This window comes from Gossypium hirsutum, chromosome A10 (genome assembly GCF_007990345.1).
Source record: "Gossypium hirsutum isolate 1008001.06 chromosome A10, Gossypium_hirsutum_v2.1, whole genome shotgun sequence".
Lineage (NCBI taxonomy): Eukaryota > Viridiplantae > Streptophyta > Magnoliopsida > Malvales > Malvaceae > Gossypium > Gossypium hirsutum.
The window spans coordinates 2143708-2167246 of record NC_053433.1 but is presented as its reverse complement, the minus strand read 5'-3'; the positions used below and the strand labels follow the sequence as shown (position 1 = coordinate 2167246).

At 30.7% G+C, this 23539-nt stretch overlaps 2 protein-coding genes and 1 pseudogene across 2 annotated transcripts; 2 read left to right on the top strand and 1 right to left on the bottom strand.

Moving 5' to 3' along the window:
- Positions 1-934: 934 nt before the first annotated feature.
- On the bottom strand, positions 935-6011 carry LOC107924999 (uncharacterized protein At4g04980). Its single transcript, XM_016855573.2, has 8 exons — positions 5869-6011; positions 5058-5153; positions 4841-4967; positions 2960-4646; positions 2709-2874; positions 2462-2626; positions 1439-1591; positions 935-1355 (listed from the first exon to the last, which is right to left on the bottom strand). The coding sequence occupies exons 1-8, from the start codon at positions 5950-5952 to the stop codon at positions 1155-1157; spliced, it is 2679 nt and encodes an 892-aa protein (XP_016711062.2). The 5' UTR covers positions 5953-6011; the 3' UTR covers positions 935-1154.
- Positions 6012-12528: 6517 nt separating this feature from the next.
- Positions 12529-13399, top strand: LOC107925029 (TIR-only protein). Its single transcript, XM_016855599.2, has 3 exons — positions 12529-13094; positions 13185-13252; positions 13362-13399. Exons 1-3 carry the CDS (start codon positions 12562-12564, stop codon positions 13397-13399), a joined length of 639 nt encoding a protein of 212 aa, XP_016711088.1. The 5' UTR covers positions 12529-12561.
- A 5160-nt stretch (positions 13400-18559) lies between these two features.
- Positions 18560-23399, top strand: LOC107925308 (alpha-galactosidase-like; annotated as a pseudogene).
- Positions 23400-23539: the final 140 nt, after the last annotated feature.

Genomic DNA, 23539 nt, shown 5'->3' with positions numbered 1-23539 from the left:
TGATGAGGCAGACATTTGACGAGATCTCTTGAGTGAAGCGAAGCGGAGTGAGACGTATGACAATAATTAGGGAGCTTAGGGTGCACATATCTGTAACATGATAAATTGATGCCTTTTGAGCTTTGAAACTGCTTATAACCATCTGGTTGCAAGCTATAGCCATTGATGCAATGATCGTTACAACGGTAAGATGAAACCAGCAAGCTTTGCTCCATTAAATCCATAATTGTGTGAAGTTGGAGTGAATAAAAAAAAATCAAATTCCATTATTAGTCTTTGTAATTTGCAGAAGTTGTGGATTTAGTCATTTTTAATCTCTATATTTTTTCGAATTTTAAAATTTCAATACTCAACAAACAATAACGGTTAAATTCATTAAGTTATGTTATTTTCAAAATCTAATAATAAGCAAATATATCATCATATGTCTAATGCCATGTGATGTGAGCTTGTTATTTTAACATATTATTCACTAAAAATTCAGTTAATGGATTAACGATTATCATTCACGTAAGATTAAAATTTTAAAATTTGACAAAAATAGAGATTTAGAATAATTCAATTGTCAAACATATACTAAATTTACAATTGTACGCATAGCATAACACTAGTAATTGAATTTAACTAAAGTAAGCTGATTATTATTATCTGTGTCAAGACTAAAAATTTAAAAAATACAATAACTAAAATTAGTCAAATTAAAGTACGAGACTAAATCTACAACTTTCATAAAGTATAAGGATTGATAGTAAAATTTAATCTATTATATATAATGAATTATACGATTATCCAGTATGATTATCTCACACATATATATATACATATATCTCTCCAATCCCACCATACTGAATTATTGTGGATGAGTTTTGTCCATTTATATTTCGATTCTTCAACACTTTCTACTCCGTATTAATTTGATATTACACTTAGTAAATTATAAAAAAGAATAATAAACATTTTATTAATTTAATAAGAAAAATCAATAGTTCGACGTTGGTTACAAGGGAAAAAATGAATGACATAAAAATTACAATCTCAAGCTTTTTTGAGTTTGCAAATTTTCTTAGTTTAAATTTACAAAGCCCTTTTGAAACTTCAATTCAAGTTCCTCAAGCCATATATATATATATATTTAAATTTATATTTATAATGAATTATTGAGGATCGATCTGGCTTTCGTCAGCCAATTCTGGGGTCAGTTGATCGGCACGATCATCATGGCTTAGGCCGGCGAATGTATAAACCCTGAAAGCCAATTGGAAAGCTCTCCACAGCATTTTAATGCACACTTTCCTTTGAGCTTCAGCTTTGGCTTTGGATACTTCGTTTTCTCTTAGCTTCACTTCTCTTCTTTCCTGGGTTTATTTTTAACACCAAAGTTTTTTTTTTAAGAAGAATTTTCAATATTGATTAATGGAGACATTGAGTTGGAGCTTACCTTCATTGCTAGTTCCATGCAATTGGAAGAAACATCAACCATTGCTTCTTTAATTTGTACGAGGATTTGGAAGTCGAAATCGATGTCTTGGCTCTTGAATTTCTTGGTTAATTCATCTTTGGTTCTTTCCAGGGCGACTATTTCACCTTTGATCTGTTTTAAAATTGTATGAATTTTGGTTGGTTAGGGAGGAAATGGTGTTACTTAGGTAAAATTTTGGTTTTGATACGTTTATTACGGATGAATTTAGAATTTAATCAATATATTTCACGGTTATAACTATTAAGATGTTAACATGTATTCTTATTCATGCATGAAAAAGAAGATAGGTAAAAAAAGTGTTTAAAAAAAACTACATTAGCATTTTAACTGAAATAATTATCAGTATTAACTATTTGACTAATTAATGATATTATTAAAAAAATATATGTTAAGTCATGCCAATACTTAAGTATTAGGACTTGTTAAGGGAAGGTCAGTGTCACTAAAGGAAAAGTTTGCAAAATGTCATCCATCAATGGTCCACAAACCCCTCAATAAGTTTGCTATTGGGCCTAAGACGTTTATGCTTAGTTTTATCCTAAATTTTGTCTTCCAACATTGCAGAGGGCCCAAATGAGTTCGCGAAGTTACTCTGCTGAGAGCCCAAGAAGGTGGCACGTTCACAGAGCATCAACACCCTTACCCACCAACAAAAATATATACATTTGTTCTTGATGGGATATGAACACATGGACTTATAAGGCATTTGTGGGTAGGGGTACCACTTGATCTAACTCTCTGAACCTGCTTGGGCTCTTAGCAGAGCTGAAAAACAAAACTCAAGGATAAAACCGAGCATAGACATCCCCGACCCAATATCGAACTTGTGATGGGTCCTTCGGTCCTCGACGGATTCTTCCCTTGTGAGTCTGGCCTCCTTTCGATAGAATTAAATCCTAAATTTAACTATAGTATTAAGGCTAAAACCATAATTCGACCTATTATTAATTATCTTATGTTTATAAAAGAGCCAAATCATACCTTGTTGAAGTAACGATCAACCTTGTTAAGAAGCTCAGCCAAAGGAGGCTCAATCTTCCAGTTTTGTAGCACAGTGACCATTGATTCTAATTTCAAATAAAGTCCTGAAGCTGTCCTTAATGCTTCCAACTTTTTTGTTGGGAACCCTTCAAACCTTGTTAGAACCTGCAAACCCAAAAACATTCTTCATAATCATAGAATCATTAAGCATAGGGCAATAAAGATTGATAAGCAATGTTCAAATAACCTGAGTTTCATCTGTAAAGTTCTCAAGAATGGATTCTACATGTTTGTGGAACTTGAGCAGCTTTGTCATGTCCTTTGTATTGAATGCGTTGACAGCAGTTTTGAGTTCTGTGATTGATTTAGCATGCTTGTCGACGTCTTCTTCGATTTGTGGGAAATAATCCGATCTGAGGCCGAAAAAAAGAATGAAGAATGTGTGATTAGTAAAAAAAACAAAAACAAAATTTGAATGAGGTGCAGGTCTTGATATACCTCTTGTTCATCTCTGCTAATGCATCAGATATGCCTTGTTTGCCATTGATGATGATGGTTGCAACCCCAGTTTTTGTACCACTAGGTGACTTGCCTTGCATGGGACATTCTTCGATTTTGCCCCTCCAAACCCGATATAGGTTACCTATATGGCTTGATCTCTTCAATTTAGTATTTGCTTTCTTGGGGCGCAAGGATTTTGCCGCACCATGTGGAGGAGGTGGTGGAGCAGCTCCTCCGTTTGACATGGGGGGTGATGGCGGTGGCGGCAGCAATGCTCCCGATCCCTGTGAAAGGATCATCGGTGGTTGGGGTGGTGGCATTGTTGATACTGTTCCAGGAGGAGGAGGAGGTGGTGGTGGAAGTGGTGCTCCGGTTGCCACTACTTTTGACTGCAATAGGACTGGAGGTGGTGGTGGAAGGGGTGCTCCTATAGCCACTACATTTGGCTTCGATGAGACCGGAGGTGGAGGTGAGGGCGGACGTGGTAATGGTATTCCAGCCACTGTTATATTTGTTAGCATTGAAAGTGGTGAAGGCAACTGTGACTCTGTTGCTACTTTTGTTGCTTGTACCGCTTCTACATTTCGTTGCAACATTGGGGGCGAAGGCAATGGCGGTCCTCCCGATACTACATTTTGTTGCAACAATGGTGGTGCTAGTGCTGATGCTGCTGTCGGTGGAGCCGATGGTGCAAATGCTCTTATATCTACTGCCTTATCTGTTGACAGCTTTGTTGGCAGGGATGGCAGGGGTGCCAATAAAACTTCAGCCGACGGTTTCGGTGGTGGTGGAAGTAATCTTATGTCCGTCTCCATATCCATTGACATCTTTACTCGCTGTGATTGCGGGGATGGCAGTAACACTTCTGCAGATGATGTTTCTGATAGTGGTGACGGTGATGGCAATTGTGACGCTGAGGGTGATGGCAATGGTGATGCTGAAGGTGACGGTGATGGCAATAGGGATGTTGATAGTGGTGATGACAATTGTGATGCTGATGGTGACGGTGATGGCAATAGCGATGTTGATAGTGGTGATGACAATTGTGATGCTGATGGTGATGGTAATGGTGATGCTGACAGTGACGGTGACGGAAATAGGGATGCTGATAGTGGTGATGGTGATGGCAATGTTGATTTTTCAGCACCTACTTTATCTTTCAACAACTCGGAATGTAGCCTCCCTGAAGGCGATGATGGCAATACATTCAGTGAGCTCTTTGCTCTATCACCGGAAGCATTGCTTGAATTCAAATGGGGAACCTCTGATGTTTTTCTCACTGGGGAATTGCCCTTTGCGTCTTTCTTCTGTTTCTCAACAGCAGCAACCTTCTTTTGGTTCAATGAGTTCTGAACATGGACTTGAACCTTCGGAAGCATATCTGACCCGAGCCGCTTCACATCTACAGGATTCGATTTCCCAACCGCTTGAACCCGAAGAGGCAACAAAAGTGTTGACGAATAAGAGGATTTCGGCGAACCATTCATCAATTCAGGCAGGACAGAAGTTGGTGTCACCGGAGAAGGGCTACTCGAGCCATACTCCGAATACGATTCCTTCAAAACCTTTCCAAACGTTTTAGCCTTCGGACCGAACTCTTTGTTCTCATCATCTTCATCCATCATATCGAATTTCTCCTTTGCTATCTTAATCAATCCATTGAGTGTAGCCACAGCAATTTCAACTGCCAAAGTTCAAAAAAATGTAAGAACAACATAGCCATTGCCAGTGGCGAAGCCGGGGTGTTGTCAGAAGCCTCGGACTTTATTTTCATTTAGGCATAATTTATAAAATTTCAAATTAAAATAAAAAAATTGTACTTTAACCTCTTCGCCCGTGACCATTGCCAACATGGCTGAGCAAAATTAACTAACATACCGAGTTTATCGACATTTTTGCAGTTGTCATTATCATGTATATCGTACTTATATTTGTTTATCCACTCATCGCTCATCTTTGATGTGTCCCCAAGGCCTTGCAATGCCTTGCAAAAGTATATCAGCGCCTGTTCAGGCATTTCATCAAACAGTTAGCGTACGATCCTTCAGAATACCCATTTTTTAGCTTAAAAATTTATGAAAAGTGGGCAAAATACCTTATCAAGGGGCAATTTTTTAAACTCTGAAATGCGAAAATAGGGTATGCTTTCAGGGTAGAACTTATGAAGATCTTTCATTGTTCCAATCAACAACTGCAGCAACACAAAATAATTGAAACAACTGGAAATTATTTCAAAATTTTTAATTTTATTTTATTATCGCTTTAATTATATTACAAACTTATTTTTTAACTAATGTAACACTTGTAGTAACCCGACTACTGATAAATATTTTTTCTCGAAAAGTTATAAAATGGTTACTTAATTATTTAATATTTGTTGTCACCGACAGTTAAATGGCCAGTGAAAAGATGATAAGGTATTTTTTAAAATTGACATAATAGCAATTTTAATCTTCAACCTTTACACATTGTAAAATTTGATACTTTTTTTTTCAATTTTACTTTTCTTTGTAAATTTTTTACATAAAAAGTTAAAAAAAAATCTATCAACTAAATTTAATTAAAAATATATCAAAAATAAAAATACTCAAAAATTCAAAACAATAATTTACATCTTTTCTTATTATTTTAAAATTAATCCTTAATGTTATAAATAAAAGTAAAATTAAAAAAAAGACCAAATTACACAATGTGTAAATGCTGTGAGTTATTTTTTTTTAAATTAAGACTAAATTGACGCAATGTACAAATATTGACTGTTAAAATAATTATTATACCAACCTTAAAAGCTGTTAAGTTATTATTAATATTTTATTTGCCGGTAAATTTTTGAGACAATTTTAAAAAATTACTAATGGTTGATGATTACAAATATAATTGACCTAATTTTTAAATTCATGCATTACCTGGTCTGTTGAAACTAAAGTGCTAGAAGGTGGTGGCAGATCAATGATGTCCCTGAAAGCAATGATTTTTTTCCTAAGCTCCATAATCAAAATGAAGTTGCAGGCACTTGATTGACATGAATTTTCCTTCCTTGGTAGAGGGGCTTTTTGTCCCTGCTTAAACAAGATTCAATTTTATATATATATACACATATATATAAAAAGTCAAATTTCAATTTTGATCTTTCTACTATATTTATATCAACATTTAATTTAAATATCTAATCAGGTTAATCACTTTAAATAATTTAAATTTAGCCAAAAGTTTTTATATTCTTCAAAATTTTGGAACTTTGTCTTTTTATTTTTCATATTTTCAAATTTTAGGTCTAATTATTAACGATGTTAAAATTATTTTATTAAATTCAAGTTCATTATAATGTTATTTTTTTAATTATATTACTATAAGGTAAATTTTTTTTATTTCAAAATATCACACTAATAAATTAAAAATAAAACCAGCTGTATGAACAATTAGATTTGGACTTTGAAATTTGCAAAGTAAACAGGTTAAATTCATGAAAAGTAAAAATATAAAGATTAAATTCTAAATTTGTAAAAAAATACGAAGATATATAGCATATTTTAACCAAAATAAATTAATTAAATTACACCAAATAACCACGACCTTTCGAAAAAAAAAAGGAAGTAAAAGAGATCCGATTATAATAGAAGGATCAAAACCACAAAAGACACATAGTACAAAGACCTTTTATGAAATTTGACCAATAAATAACAAAATAATCTGAATAATTAAATTACCTGTACAAGCTTCCGACCAAACAACATTGGTGATAAACCACAGAAAGTTCCTGGCATTATCAACTAATCTACGACCAAACAATTCGCCACAAAGCCAAAATAAAAAACAAAAAAAAAAATCAATGTTCTATAATTTTATGACAAAACAAAGAACCATTGAAAAAAAAAAAAAAACCCAGTTTGGTGTTGCTGTGCATGTTTTTTTTTTTTTGGAAGGGGGTATCTCTAAAAACAAGAAAGCCAATGATTAAAAAGAACAAAAATTAAAAGTAAGATTATTTGTTAAAATTTTTGGGTTTTAGCTTAACAAAAATCTACAGAGTGGGTTTAAATTGAATGGTGTGTGTTTGCTTAGTTTAAACTACAAAATCTCTTAAGGTTTAATGGGTTGGTTCTATAAAAATTTTTAATCTTAATTTTACTAAATTTAATCCAATTTATGATCTTTTTTAACAGAGTATGGTTCTTAGTTGAATTTTCCCCTCTTTTATGTGTTTAAATATTTTCTAGAAAAGAAGATAAAATACGTTCAAGTTATGGTTAAATTATATATAGTAAACTATAGAGCCATGGAAAAATAATCATGAAATTACAACTAGCCATGAAGTTACAAATATTTTTGGGGTCGGAATTAAGTCGTGTAGTTTTATCATAATAAAATTATAATTTTATTATTTTAATATTTATATCTTTATAATTCTTAAAGGATTGAATCTACGAGATTGTTAAAATCCAAAAAGTAAATGGATTAAATTCTTTAAATTAAAAATAAAAGGACTAAATTCTAAATATAAAAAATAACAAACACTTAGAAACATGTTTTAGCTTGTACATAATATTGTCTTATTTGAATTTTGTAAAATTGCTGTATTCCACAAAATAGTCATACATATATTATTCTACTCCTTCAATTCAACACCTTTGAACTACTAACGATGATATTTATTTAACGAAAGAAAAATGGAATCTTAAGTCTTGGATTTAAGTTGCTTAGTTTAATTTGATGGGTCAATTGCGTTAGATATATTTAAAATTGGTCCCAAATGTTAAAATATTTTAATTGAGTCCTTAAAATATCGTTATAGTATCAATTAGATCCTTTTGCTAAGCATTATTTGTTTGGGGCATTAAATGCCAACTCAAATACGGTAGAGAGAATGTTCAAAACATGGATAGAATAGTAAACAAGTCAGGTCTAAATTGTTCATAGAGTAGATATTATACACATGTTTACAATTTGATTTACTATTTAAAATTAAAATTATTAAAAAATATATATAATTTCATATTCGTATTTATTATATTTTTATAATTACATTTAAATAAAAATATTTTAAAACTTATATTGATTTGTCTAAAGCGATGGTTAAATCTTTTATCTGACACTTGTTTGGCATGGATTCAAAGTGTATGATCTCATCCCTAATATGTATCAAAAATATATTTTTAAACTTATTTAATTTAGGCCAAGTTGATGTGAAAACTTCACTATTATTGGGATTGAACCGGACAAGTTGATTGGACCAAGAATAGATCGATGTATCGGTCTAGACAAAAGGGTTGAATCAACCTCTAAGTGAATTGTTTGAGATAAAAAAAAATCTAGACAAAAACCAAAATAAAAAAATATATTTTTAACATTATATTAATTTTTATTTATTTAATGTTAGACAAACGGTTGAATTGGAAATCGGTGATTGGGTCTGTTCAACCATCGATTCAGTTATTAAAACATTGCAAAAATTGGTAAAAGTACCGTAGAGGCCCTTGTTTACTTTAAAATGTGCAATTAATTCCTATACATTAGATCAAATAGCCAATTGGTCATTTCTAGCTATTAAAATATTCATTTATTTCTAATGTTAAAAACTAGCGTGACCAACAAAATAACCAGATAATTACAGGCGGCGTGCCATGTGTAGCTCATATTGACGTACAATCACTAGTTTTTAACAATAAAAATAGATGAAATTTTTAATAGAACAACTAATTTGCTATTTGATTTAACATTTAAATACTAATTTTACTCATTTATTTTTAGTAGAGAAAACAAAATACAATCTAATTTATAGTACAAGAATCTCCTCGATACTTTTATAATAAAAAAATCATTGCCCAGGTACCTAATGGAAAAAAATTTAAAAGAAACTAATTAATTATTAATTTTTCAAGCAGTTATGAAATTTGGACTTGCTGACCGTGTTATAATTAAAATAATTAAAATTTCAAAACTTGGATTTTTTTTGAATTAATCAAATATTGGAAATTCAGGTTCATGTAATATATAACAAAGAAAAAGTTGGTTCACACTTCACATACTACAGCTTTAATTTAAGTAAAGTCTCATGGACCGATTATATAAAACTTTGTACTAAAATTATTTTTATATCTATTTTCGGTATTGCCATTAGCCCACCACCTTTTAATTTGGCCTTAATCATGTCCCAGTATGACGTGTTCAATTAAATGAGTCAGTATTTTCATATTAAACTGCTCCTTTGGACTCATTGCCCACATCTAATTTCTTTTTTCTTACGTTTATTGTATTATATAATGTATTTTTCATTTTCTATTAGGTTAAATTAGCTGTCGAAAAATAAATAAATAAATTAAATAGATTTTTTTAACTTAGAGAAATAAGTTGTTTTTGAAGAGAGAGTGTTAAAGTGCGTCCAGTAGGACATGTTTTCTGATAACTACAAAGAAAGCTCGTCCAGGTGGGTACGCTTTCATACTTTCTTTTCAAAAATGATCTATTTCCCTAAATTTTAAAAAAAATGACTTATTTGGTCAATTAACATTTTTCTTGGGCATATATGGTTAATTTAGCCTATTTGGTACACTATATTTTATTGTTAATGAAGTTAAATTTAAATTATAAATTTTTAAGGTGTCAAAATATAATTTTATAATGTTTAGAGGGATTGAACATAAATTTACCATTTTTAGAGGGGATTGCCTCGCTTGGCGTCGCCCCTGCATGTTACATAAAAGGTATTGGTTTAATTTTGAATTGAATCCTTTTACTTTACATAACTTCAGAAGTAAGTCTATTTATTTTAATTTGTCGAAATTTGATCGTTTTATTTTATGAAAACTAAAGAGCTGATTCAGTTCTCAGTAATCATGTGAATTTGAAACTACTAATTTTGGTTAATTTAATGTAAAAAAAATGTTAAGCTATTTTTTAAAAGATGAGGAGAGGTTATAGGTAGTGATTACCTTAAACTTCGAATCATTAACCTCAAAATTGGAGTTTGAATCCTAACTTCCAAATTTAATATTTAAGGTTAGAATTTGAGTTTAAAATTTAAGATTTTAAGTTTAAAATTTAAGTTTAAAGTTCAAGACTTAAAATAAAAAAATTATCAAAATTGTACGTTAGTAATATAAAAAAAATTCTAGACGAACCCATAAAATGATTTTTGTTCCTTTTAAATGGAGTAGTGTGAAACCTGAGTGTGCCGCAATTCCGACAAGTTTAACGGCATTATCATTTTCCTCGACAAAATGGGATTTATGAACGTAGCACGTGACTTAATTTTCCTGCATATGAAGACGTACATAAATAGAAAATTTGCATGCCTCAAGAGACCAGTTCATATGATTCTTCATTTGGATTTTCTATGGCTATATATATAATAATATATACCCATGAAACTATTTTACATTAAGAGAAAAGATTTTACGAAATAAAAATATTATATATTTCTAATAGTTTAATACTATATCAGCAGGGGCAAAGTCAGAGGCTGGCATTGGCTCGGCCCCCTTTAAAATGTAAATTTATTCTTTTAGCCCTTAAAATTTTATAAAAATTTTAAATTAGTAAATATAAAATTATAATTTGGCCCTCTATAATTATAAAAATTCAATTTAATCCTTTATAAATTATAAAGATATAAACTATAAAAAATTAAAATTTTATCTGGCCCCCCTAAATATTTATTCTGGCTTTGCCCCTGTATATCAGTAATTTTATCCTGTATTTCAGGATTTTAATTTAGATTTAATTTTTTTCAAAATGAAAATACTAACGTGACATAAAACTATTGAAAAATGGATACAAATAACGTGGCGTTTCCCTTTATATCAATACATATATATATTTTTTAGATGATGTTTTAAGAAATGAATTATAGGTGTGTTTTTAATTTAATGGGTTTTGTACCTATTATTTGAGATTATTATATATAATTATATATATTCATATGTTATATTAAAAGTTGTGAATAAAGTTAAATTTTACATTTAATGTAATTTAGTACTATAATAATATATAAACTCGAGGGCAAAGTTAGAAATTTTTAAAAAAGATTAAGTGATATATTTTAACGGGAATTAAATGTATTTTTACTATTGTATTAGCATATAAATTAAATTTAGTTGGGAATTAACTATAGGAGTCTTAAGTCATTAATGGCATAATTAGTTGCTAATTATAGGTTGAACCACGTGTAACACATAGTGTTATACATATATATATATATATATTCGTAATTTACATTCCCAAAACAAATGAGATTTGAAAATAACAAGTGAACTAACCTTTCGCAGTTATGGACGCACGTAAATGGAAATTTTGCATGCTTCATCAAAAAGAAAAAAGAAAAACATATTATTCTTCATTTTTAGGGTTCATTGCTAAATTAATACAAAGAAAATAATGATTATAAGGGTCGAAGCCAAAAAACAATTTGGGGTTAGAATTAAATTATATATTTTTACGATGATAAAAACATAATTTTATTTATATCTTTATAATTTTTAAAAGATTAAATAAAACTTTTATCATATTTGGATAATCAAAATACAATTTTACTCGATGGCAAATCTAGAGGAGGGCTGGCATGGCCCTCTAAAATGTAAAACTGTTATTTAAGCCTTTAATTTTTTTTAAATTTTAAATTAGTAAAGATAAAATTGTACTTTGGCCCCCTTAAAATTATAAAAATCTGATTTAATCCTTTAAAAATTATAAAGATATAGACTATAAAAATTAAAATTTCATTCGGCCCTCCCCTAAAAAATTGTTCTGACTTCGCCCTTAATTTTACTATTACTAATTTAAAATTTTATAAATTATTAAGGGGTCTAAGTATTTTTTTTTCATTTTAGACCCTTGGACCCGCCAATGACAAGTAAACATTATGATACAATATTGAATTCACTATTAATTAATAATTAGAATTTGTAAATCTTTTTTTATTAGCCTTGTACTTTTATTATATTTTCAATTATTAGATTCTCTAGGTATGTATGCTTATGTCTTTTGATATATATATATATTTGGTTTATAGAAATAATGGGTTTATAAAAATGAAGTAAGAAGTAAAGGATTTATATATAATTTTACATTTTTTTCACTTTTAAGGTGTAATTAATTAAATGATTGAAGGATTTTTAAAGCGAATCATATGATATATATAATTTAAAATTAAATTTATTTAATTTTATTTATTGATAATGCATAGAATTATACATTACTAATGAGAGTAATATTAACTAAAAAAAATAAGCAGTAAATAAAAAGAAAGGAAGAAGAGGAATATTTCAATGCATTCACTTTAGTCTAATTAAATATATATATATTTACTACTATAAGAAGCTGCAGTATTTCCAGGAGAGACTGTTTCAAATGGTGTATATATATATAGATATTAAACGTGTTGGAAGGATTATACAAATAAAATAGGAAGAAAAGCATCAAAGAGTCAAACTTGAAATTTCTAAATTTCTTAAATTGAAAATCAAAAAAATAAAAATAAAAATTCACCCATTAAACCCATTTATTAGATCTTTGGAACCTTTATATATACACTTGAAAAGTAGTATTTTACCTTAAAACATTCACTTCAATCAATCTCTCTCTTGTAGTTCTTGGAAGTAACCATGCAGCAACATTGTGCTTCATCAGCTGTGAAATTATGCCGCAAAATCCTTCAACCCCACCGAGTTGCCTCAGTCCGGCCACCGCCGCCTCCGCCGCCTCCGCCACCTCAGCCGCCACTGCAGCCGCCACTTTGCGATATCTTCATCAACCACTGTGGGGTTGATACGAAGAGAACCATTGCGGGGTTGCTCCACGGCCATTTGTTCAGGTTGGGGTTGAGACCTTTCCTCGATAGCATGAATATGAAACCCGGCGATAAGCTGTTCGGTAAAATAGACCTGGCTATTCGGAGCTGTAAGCTCGGCGTGGCGATCTTTTCGCCGAATTATTGCGATTCGTACTTTTGCTTACATGAGCTTGCGCTTTTGATGGAGTGTAAGAAAAGGGTTGTACCCATATTTTACGACGTGAAACCGTCGCAGCTTCGGGTGGTGGATTACGGGGCCAGCTCGGCCGAGGAATTGGAAAGGTTTAGTTGGGCTCTCGAGGAAGCTAAATATACCGTTGGACTTACGTTCGATAGTTTACAAGGGTATGAAACACAACTTTTAATAATGTTAAGATAATTTTAAAAAATGGAATTTCTGACATTTTTTTGTTTTGTTTTGTTTTGTAATTAAAGGGACTGGTCGGGTTTCTTGAATTGTGCAACCGATGCTGTTATTAAGAACTTGGTGGAATTGGAAGATGGTAATTGAAGCAAGAAAAGTACATATATATTGTGCAGGGTCGTCAACAAGAATGAAGATATTTCAATTTATTTGTTAATGGCATTAATTTTTTTGTAACATTATTTTAGGAGAAGATATTGAAGCATTGTTTGTTTGGAGTAGATGAACTTTTAATAGATTTGTTATTGTCTCCGAATTTTTTCTCCCAATTCTGTAAAGAGCCCAAGTACTTGACAAGTTCAAATACTAAGCATAAAGACTCACATTCTTTTAATAAATAGTCATGCATGACACACTATTCATTTTGACAAGTGCTCTTGCTCATTTGAATCTTGCCTTAAGCATTCGAATTGTATAAAGAGTCTGGAGATGATATTAGACTCCATCAACTTTGAACAATAATACTTCAAAAATTTCTCTCAAAATTTAAACCCCATTTTCTTAATGATTTTTTTTTCAAAATTTAATTTTTTTGTGTAGTAAACCCCCAAATTTTTTACTCCAAATAAGTTGTAAATTTTTGTAAACTTTTTTCCTTTTTTTTCTGTTGAAACATGCATATATATTGGTACTCGAATGAATATTCTTTTGTAATATGGTCAAAATTCAATAAAATAGTTATTATTATTATTTGTTTGTTGGTTATTTGAGTAATCCATGGGTCTTCTCCATTTACACCATGGAAAGAAAGAGAAGCTTTTTATTATTATTATTTAAAAAAGAAGAAGAAGGAAAGAAAGAGAAGCTGAAAATGCGGAGACAGGGCAGGAAATTTCATTGATGAATCTGGGTTTATGCCCAGAAATTAATGTAAGTTTGTATATATATATATAAAGAGGTAATTGGGGATTTATTTTCCTGCTAGAAAATTTCTAGGAGGTTTCATCAATCTGTACTACACAGCACTAATTTTCATGAATTTCTATCGAAGTTTTGCTTTAGAAAATCTTAAGGTTCCAACCTAAATTCACTTTAATTTTTTAATCGGTATAGTTAACAATAGAAATCAATAATTTTTTTAACAGAATGACTAGTTTACTTTTTAAGTTAACATACATAAATTAATTTGTCCAATTTTTAAATATAGGAGGCAAAATGCAACCCAACTCCTAATAAAAGTCCTCCATAATATTTTTACCTTTCTAACAATTGAATTGGACCATATTTAACTGTGATGGCATTATAAAATTAGAGGATCCAAATCATGCCAAATTATAATATAGGGACTAAATCCCAAATTTGAACATAGTAGATAGCCAAAATCACAATTTGACCTTGTTCTTGACTAAGAAATATTTTACTAACATACAAAGCTACCTACAAGTCTACAACTGATATATATGCATAGAAGTAAAACCATCCGCATGTGAAAGTCAACTGTCGACACACGTAAGCTTTGGTATTTGACTCTTAATTAAAAGTGGTTGCTTGTAAGATTTATGTTAGCTTAATAATATAAAAAATTATAGTGAAATTAATGTGCAATTAAGTTCTAGTAAGTTTTAATTACTTGGATTTAACCGTTTATTTATTAAATTAACTAATTATTTAGTATTAGATTACGTGAAAACAATAAGTAATAAATATATTTATAAAAAAAATTGATCCAAACAACAATGCTGACACGAATCGTGTCACGTGTATCTCATATTGAAATACAATAACTCGTTTTTAACAGTAAAAATGTATGAAATTTTTAGTAAAAAATTAATTTACTCTTTGATCTAACGTATATAGACCAATTTATTCTTTTTAAAATAGAAAAGATAAAATGTAATCCGATCTTAAATTAGGAGCTCCATAATATTTTTAATTCTCTAACGATTAAATTCGATTTTTTTTTTCATTTTACCCAGAAATTTCTCCCATTTCTTACCCATCAATGAAGCAAAACGAGAAAAAAATTACTGATTTATGTAGAAAAAAGAAATTTAAACTCAAAATGTCAACGTTGACAAATATTAAGTAACAGGAGAAGATATATTGGAGTTGACGTTGAGGGTTGAAAAATGAGTGAAGTAGACGGTAAAACCAAGTCAAATCCTTTGACAATGCAATTTAACTAATTCCTGAGAAATGATGGCAATAGTTCCTGTGATTTGCATTAGCTTTTTCTAGATTCCATTTTTAATTGCAGAAAAGGAAAAATACAAGAAAGAAGAAAATCAAATTAGGATGCCATTATTTTAATTTCTAAACTTATTGCTGCCAATAATGACATGCTAACATAGTGTATATATATATAACATGCAAAGTGGAATATTTAATTAAGGGGTAAATATATTTTTATACTTAAATTTAATTTCAATATTTAAATTGATATTTATATTTTTTGTAATCTCGTTAAAATTGAATGATGTGGACTGATTAAGTTGTTATATATGGGTGGTATATCAACGGATAGTGTGGCATATGTGCTATGTGTCTAAACTTGATTGACCCACGTTATTCAATTTTAATTAGTTACAAAAATGAACTAAAATGTACGATAGAAGTCAAATTCGGGTATCAATCTGAAGAAATATATTATCACTTTAAACATTGAAGTCAAACTTAAATACCAAAAAGTATATTTATCTTTACTCAAAAATCGTAAAATTGAACCTGTAAAATTGAAGAGTTTCTCCATGTCGTAAGTCATGGAGTCGAGTCCAATTGCATGCAAACCCTTCGATTTCACATGGTTTTATGTTTTTTGGCACTACAAAACATTCCGATTATTTGAACTTATCAAAGCTCTCGACAAAACGAAAAACAAAACTTTGATTATTGAAAATCCTATTCCTCAACAATTTCCAAATTCAAATAAAATTCAAAATTTAAATATGAAAATTTTTGAAAATGTGAAAAGGAGGAGTTAATTTTTTAACATTAATCTCATTATAGGTTCTTATCATATTTGTTCTTTTTTATACAATGTTTAGAATTAGACATAGTCATTCTCTAAAGTAAAAAATGGGAGGTGCAATTGGCACAAAAAGAAAAAGTGATAGGCAAGTTGTTTAAAGTTGAATGAGATAATTGTAATTTTGGTCCCTAATTTTTTAGGCCATTTGCAAATTGGTCCCTCAACCTCAACTATAAATAGGCCTAATCATTTTTCATTTCAACCATCTCAACCAATCTTTCTCTCTTAGTTTTCTCTCTTCTCCCATTTGAGAATTCTTAAGGAATTCTATTTGTTTGTAATATTTTGGAGATAGTAAAGTTATCATCTGGTGTTAGTGCCTGAGGACGTAGGTATAATTTACCGAACCTCGTTAAAACTCTTGTGTTCTTTCTTGTCCTATTTTTCTTTCAATATTTGAGGGTATAATAGTAGTATTTAATTGTGACTAAGGAAAGACTTGGTATTTAAGAGATCCTTGTGATCCACCTCTCTTCCCTGGGAATTGAACTTTGTGTGATTTTTTAGTACAATAATTTACACGCTTCCGACCCTATTGGAACAACATCAGCGTACTCGAACCCACATCCTCCTGTACTGGCAACAATACCAATATTAATTGAACTAAAATTTAATTGGCAGCAGAAGTAGTTAATTAAATGTAGAGACTTGATTTAGATAAATATTTCATAATAATGATTCTTAATTGTTGTTGAGAGTTTCTTCGACTCAAAATGTTGGACCACAATAATCATGTCAAACATGCGTGTTTTAGGAAGAAAAATTATATTTACTTATTTAGGCCGGCAATAATTTTAAATTAGAGGCATCGATTAATTATCTATTTATTTTTTAATTAATACAACTAGTTTTAGATTTCATTCACTAAATTAATTATCTATTGGTTTTTAACTAATTTTGATAATACACACATGACAGTCTCTATTTATTACTGCTACTTTGTCAGCTGTAATTTTGCGAGCTTGGTCCACAAAGTTTAATTTTTTAAAAATAATTTTATTATAAATTTTGATTATATATATATTTTTATATTATGTCTAAAATTAACCATAGCTCCTCCATATAACCTACATCCTATTACATTGACGACAATACTTATACTAATCAAATTAAGACTCAATTAATTTTAATATAAATAATTTAAAAATGTGAAATATGATCTATTTTAATATTTTTTTTCCATTGTCAGATTACAATAATTTTAGGTTCTAAGAAAAAAAATGTTATAAAAATCCTAGAATATATTTTATTAATTTGTATAATAAATTGTTTTTGAAGAGTGATAACGAGGGAAAAAAATCTTAATTTATAATTGAATAAAATATGAAAGTAAAATTTATAAAATATTAATGATATAAAAATTATAAAAAAGTGTAAAATTATTTGAGGTTTACATCAATATACGTGAATCATTCTCACAAAATTATTATTTTTGATTAGATTTATAATTATTCGTTGATATATTTAATGATATATCCATGAACATGTTTACAAAAATATAACATATTTGTTTAATCTTCACTGACAAGTTCATTTACGTTGAACAAGCAAACACATACTTATATAATTTTAAACAAACGAGCCAATGAGATGTTCTCACTGTGATGCATCGATTTGACTCTCACTTTATATAAATTATGTAATATAAATTGATGCCTCTAAAAAAATTAGAGTAATTTAATCTTATTAATTTCAAAATTAAGCAATTAAAGATAATTAATCACGACGTTGATATTTCTTGTCAATTATATATATTTTTATTGGTATAATAATAAATTTAGCTCTTAGAGTTTACACATTCTGTTAATTTTCCTTTAATTTAACAAAATTAATATAGAGGGTTAAATATTTTATTATATCGATAAAAATTACATACAATTGATAAAAACATTAGCACTATGATTTTTTTATAGAAAACATTGTGATTAATTGTTCCTAATTAATAACTTATAAAATTGACAGTGATTAAATTGATCTAATTTTTTTGAGAGAAAACAATTTATTTAATATCGAAATTAAAAGAAATCAAAGAGGTATTTTTATCAATTATATTTAAATGTTTTTGAATTTATTTCTACTTAAATCCTTTTTATATAAATCCTCTAGATTTCCTCCAAATATTTTCATTTACAATCCTATTCCTGCCTTGTGCCTTATTTTTAGCTTTATTCGATATCAAAGTTTTTAAAATTAAATTGGTGATCAAATTGATTAGATTATTAATTTATTAATCTAATCAACTCGTTTAATTTTATTAAAAAATTAAAAAATAAAATAAAATTTTAGTTCTTCTATCTAATTCAACTGATTTATATTGTTCCCTGAACCGATCAATTCAATATTTTTCTCCGAACCGATAAATCCGGTTCAAAATGTTAGAAATGTCGCATAAAATCTAGTTTAGCTGTAAAAGCAAAGATCATAATTAAGAAGATTGTGTCCCAACCGACAACCCAAACCAGACAGCCACCTCATGCATGCCCCGTTTAAAGGACTGTCCTCTTCCCATCTCCATTTCCCCATTTCTTCTCCACCTTTTGAATTCAATCTCTCCATTTTTCATTTCCCATCTTCCATCTTTACCCCTCTTTCTATACAGTATAGGATTGACAATGCCCTTCCTTTTTGCCGCTATTTTTCACCTACTATGGCATGCCCACCAAGTGACTGCATCAAGTCCAGTGAACTCCACTCACAGAAGCCAACAAGCTTACTCTCATTCCCTTCTTGCCAATGGGGTTGCTCGTACCCCTCCAATGGGGTATCAATTCTTTCACTTTTTTTTTTAAAGCCTTCATATTTTATAAAAAAAAGGTGATTAATTTTTTCATTGTTTGTAGGTGGAATAGCTGGAATCACTTTCATTGTGATATAGATGAGAAGACTATAAAAAGTACTGGTAAGCTTCTTAACTTACTCTAATTATTTATATATAGCCTAAAACCCAGAATTTGCATTTAAGTACTTGCTAAGATTTTCAACTTCAAATACCCAAAATTTTAAAACTTGTGCTTGAGATTTACATAAATTCAATATTGGACTTGGATCATGCATGCTTATCCATTAATTTGATTGGTATAGTAGAATCAACAGATGCTTTAAACCACCGCCATCACCGTGCAGTTTCCAGCCTTCAAATCTAATTTATACTTCCATCTTCTTAGTTTTTTGACTTTGAATATTGCAACAGTAGATAATTTCATAATACCCTTTTATAAGCAGTGTTTCAGTGTTCTTTCTATTACATTAATTAATTCTGGTTTGAAACTTTGGGTATGGGTTGCTATTTGTATACTTGACACGAACGAAAAATGCCCATGAATTGCCTGCACACTTGTTTATTAGGATCTGAATCAGTCCAATCAAGAAATTCTTGAAATTTAATTATAGATTTGATAAATTACCTTATATTATGCTTGAAATGAAGACCCTAATTTTTATTAAATAAAACCCAGAATTTGTATTCAAGTACTTGCTAAGATTTTCAACTTCAAATACCCAAAATTTTAAAACTTGCAGTGAGCATTAATTATATTCAATGTTGGACTTGGATCATGCATGCTTTTTCATTAATTTGATTGGTATTTTGTTGCTGAAAAATAGTGAATAGAATCAACTGATGCTTGAGACCACCACCATCACCACTACGCTATTTACAGCCTTTAAATCTAATTTATACTTTCTTTTTTTGTTTTTTTGACTTTGAATAGTCCTCAGTGCTCTTTCTATTACAGTAATTAATTAGGGTTTGAAACTTTGAATGAATTTGCTATTTGCATGGTTAGCCAGTTTCAAGTTGATTGGCACGAGGTACAGGGTTTGGTCCCCGTAATATAATTCTTGCTTGTACTAAAATTAAAATATTTTCATGCTTAAAAGTGAATGAACATACCCATGAATTCTATACTTAACACTTCTTTATTAAGGTTCTGAATTAGTCCAACACAGAGATGTTTGAAATGAAGACCCTTACTTCTTTACTTTCCTTGAATAAGGATCATATAAATTATTCAATGCATTTAAAAGTTGGTGAATTTTTGTCTGCATTTAGTTTTTGATACACTGACTTTGAATTTCAAATTCTTTCATCATTTGGTTGTTGGGGTTATTTATTTATTGTTTTCTAAAAATCTTGTGTGATGATGATCCCTTGATTTATTAGTTGACATAGTGAATTTTGCCCTATGTTACTCGGACTTGGGTGTGAGTGTCAAATACCGGTATGTATTTAACACGAGTATCGTTTGACTTTTCAAAGGTTTTCCATGTAATATACATATGTCAAACACTGGTGCTTCAAGAAAAATGAAGAGCCTGAGCAACATAGCATTGTGTGATCGCTTGCTGTCAATTGTCAGTTGACATAGTTAATTTTGCCCTATGTTATTCGGACTCTGGTGTAAGTGTCAAATATGGGTATGTATTTAATGAGAGTATTGTTAGACTTTTCAAAGGTTTTCTATGTAATATCCATGTGTCCGACACGAGTGCTTCAAGAAAAATGAAGAGTCTGAGCAACAACCTATCATTTTGTGATCCCTAGCTCTCAATTGTTAGTTGACATAGTGAATTTTGCCCTATGTTATTCGGACTCGGGTGTGAGTGTCAAATACGGGTGTGCATTTGACACGAGTATCGTTAGATTTTTCATTTTTCAAAGGTTTTCCATGTAATATCCATCTGTCAAACACTGGTGCTTCAAGAAAAATGAAGAGTCCGAACAACATAGATTTTGCCTCTGCATTCTATTAATGTTTTAATGAACTTTAAGGGGACAACTGAACTATTTCCTCTGTTTTTCTTTGACAATCTTGTACTTGCCGGAATATGGAATTCGGTTTATTGTTATGAACTTAGGATTCAAACCGAATAAAATCGAAACACATAAGTGTTTCAAGAATGTTAATTTTGATATTCTTTTATGACTACCCCTCCTGCCAAGAACAGCGGATGCTATTGTTTCAACTGGTTTGGCAAGACTCAGATACAAGTATGTAAATCTCGGTATGAATCCAAAACAAGTCTTTTTTTTTTCTTTCTTTATGCTTTAATGGTGATTGCATGAGTTTTCACTATTTTCCTTATTGGTTATACGAAAGCAGATGATTGTTGGGCCGAGGGAGAAAGAGACAACGTGGGTAATTTAAGGGCCAAAGCCTCCACATTTCCTTCCGGCATTAAAGCCCTTGTAGATTATGTTCATTCCAAAGGCTTGAAACTTGGAATATATGCTGATGCGGGGTAAATGAAAACGTGTATAAATTTTATATTTTGATCAGCTTACAAAACAAATAATAATTGAACCGTTTGAACATTCGAAAACCTTGTTTGATCTCCGCAGTAAAAGAACCTGCAGTAACAAAATGCCGGGCTCACTCGGGCATGAATATCAAGACACAAAAATTTTTGCTGAATGGGTTTGTATCTTTACATTTGCAATTATAGAATTTGCTTAAAATGCAGGATTCAGGCCAATAGTGTGGTTATTTTCACAGGGGGTCGATTACTTAAAGTACGACAACTGTTATAATGACGGTTCGAAACCTCAAACAAGGTAGTCTTATTCATCACTCGAGTTTATTACAAAGTTAAAGAACATTTGATGTTATGTGACAGACATGTAATTCTGTTTTGTGAAAAGATATGCTGCGATGAGTCGTGCATTAAGAAATGCTGGTAGGCTGATCCTTTTCTCATTATGTGAATGGTATGTCATATGTGCATATGAAGTTTATGTCATCAGCTTTTTGCAAAAATTTAAGAACTGTTATTTTGTAGGGGACAAGAGGATCCGGCAAAATGGGCCGGTTCTTATGGCCATTCTTGGAGGACTACTGGGGATATCAACGATACATGGGCAAGGTTTGTTCACATATACATAAACTGGTTTGACCGTTTATGATTCTTGATGAACCATTGAATTAGTTGTTTTCACAATTCATTCTTTTTCTAGTATAACATCAATAGCAGATTCGAACAACATTTGGGGGAGATATGCCGGTCCTGGCAGGTGGAATGGTAGCTGCAAATTTCTAACTTCTTGCATACAGACAGACAGACAGACTCATACATGCATACACACGCACTCGCGCAAGTCATAGTGATGTTATAGTACAGATACACACACACACACATACATACATACATACATACATACATACATACATACATACATACATACATACATACATACATGCATGCATTCATACATACACACACATGCACATGCAAGTTATAGTGATGTTAAAGTGATATTTCATTAATTTATTAAAATTCACACAAGATCCCGACATGCTGGAAGTGGGAAACTGAGGGATGAACATTGAGGAATACCGGTCTCATTTCAGTATATGGGCTCTTATGAAGGTATCTGTCTCTCAATTCCACCTTGCACACATAAACCTCTAGTGATCACATGCTAAAAAACTCTTTTCATCACCAGGCTCCTCTCCTAATTGGATGCGATGTTCGATCTGCGAGCAAAGAGACTCTAACCATTCTTGGAAACAAGGAAGTGATCGATGTTAACCAAGACTCCCTAGGAGTTCAAGGGAGGAAAATACGATCCAATGGAGGCCTAGAGGTAAACCGTTTCGAGCACACATAACTTGATCACACTTTTGGATTTCCTCATAAAAAATCTACACCGATTTCCTCATCAAAAATCTACACAGGTTTGGGCAGGGCCTCTATCAGGGAAAAGGGTGGTGGTGGTGTTATGGAATAGAAGCCAAGCTAGAGCAATTATATCAGTTAAATGGAGGGAAATCGGCCTCTCCCCGTCCACTCTGGTCGCCGTTCGAGACTTATGGAAAGTATGATTTAGTCCTTTTCGATGGTTTGAACTTTAATCTAATGGATTATTGACATGTTTTTTTGTGATGTTTTTATTGCAGCACTCATTTGTTTCAATGAATAAGCGTTATAGAATGGGTGCATATGTTGCTGGACATGCTTGCAAGATGTATATTATGATACCAGTTAGAGGCTGAAGGAGAGAAGCTCTTAAATACATTAAGTTTCCTTTTTTCTTCAAAGCATTTAATCTCAGAAAATATCTTAAATGTTCAAAGATATATATATAATTTCTTGATGTATCATGATTTTGGGGATTGGGTCATTGTTTCTTGCTTCAAAATTGCAACTTTTGGCTTTGAATCATGTAATTATGTTTTGGTGTAATTGTGGTTTTAGTCCCTCTACTATGCTGAAACTTTACGTTTGATCTTCCACATTAATTTGATACAATTTGGTGTTCTCTACTTATGTTATTAGTAGGTTCAAATTGATAACATTGTTAATCGTCAAAATGATTTTGTGAAAATTTTATTTAAATAGTGTTAAACATTCAATTGACATATAAATTTATTATATTTAACAAAAAAATTTAACAGTTTT

What these genes read in the sequence shown, in the direction of transcription:
- LOC107924999 (XM_016855573.2), bottom strand. Translation starts at nt 5,952, where the DNA reads ATGGAGCTTAGGAAAAAAATCATTGCTTTCAGGGACATCATTGATCTG. An exon ending in CTTTAGTTTCAACAGACCAG is followed by an intron (nt 5,154 to 5,868) that starts GTAATGCATGAA and finishes GTGTTGCTGCAG; the next exon opens with TTGTTGATTGGAACAATGAA. An exon ending in TTAGCAGAGATGAACAAGAG is followed by an intron (nt 2,875 to 2,959) that starts GTATATCAAGAC and finishes TTTCGGCCTCAG; the next exon opens with ATCGGATTATTTCCCACAAA.
- LOC107925029 (XM_016855599.2), top strand. Translation starts at nt 12,562, where the DNA reads ATGCAGCAACATTGTGCTTCATCAGCTGTGAAATTATGCCGCAAAATC. An exon ending in ACGTTCGATAGTTTACAAGG is followed by an intron (nt 13,095 to 13,184) that starts GTATGAAACACA and finishes TTGTAATTAAAG; the next exon opens with GGACTGGTCGGGTTTCTTGA. An exon ending in CTTGGTGGAATTGGAAGATG is followed by an intron (nt 13,253 to 13,361) that starts GTAATTGAAGCA and finishes ACATTATTTTAG; the next exon opens with GAGAAGATATTGAAGCATTG.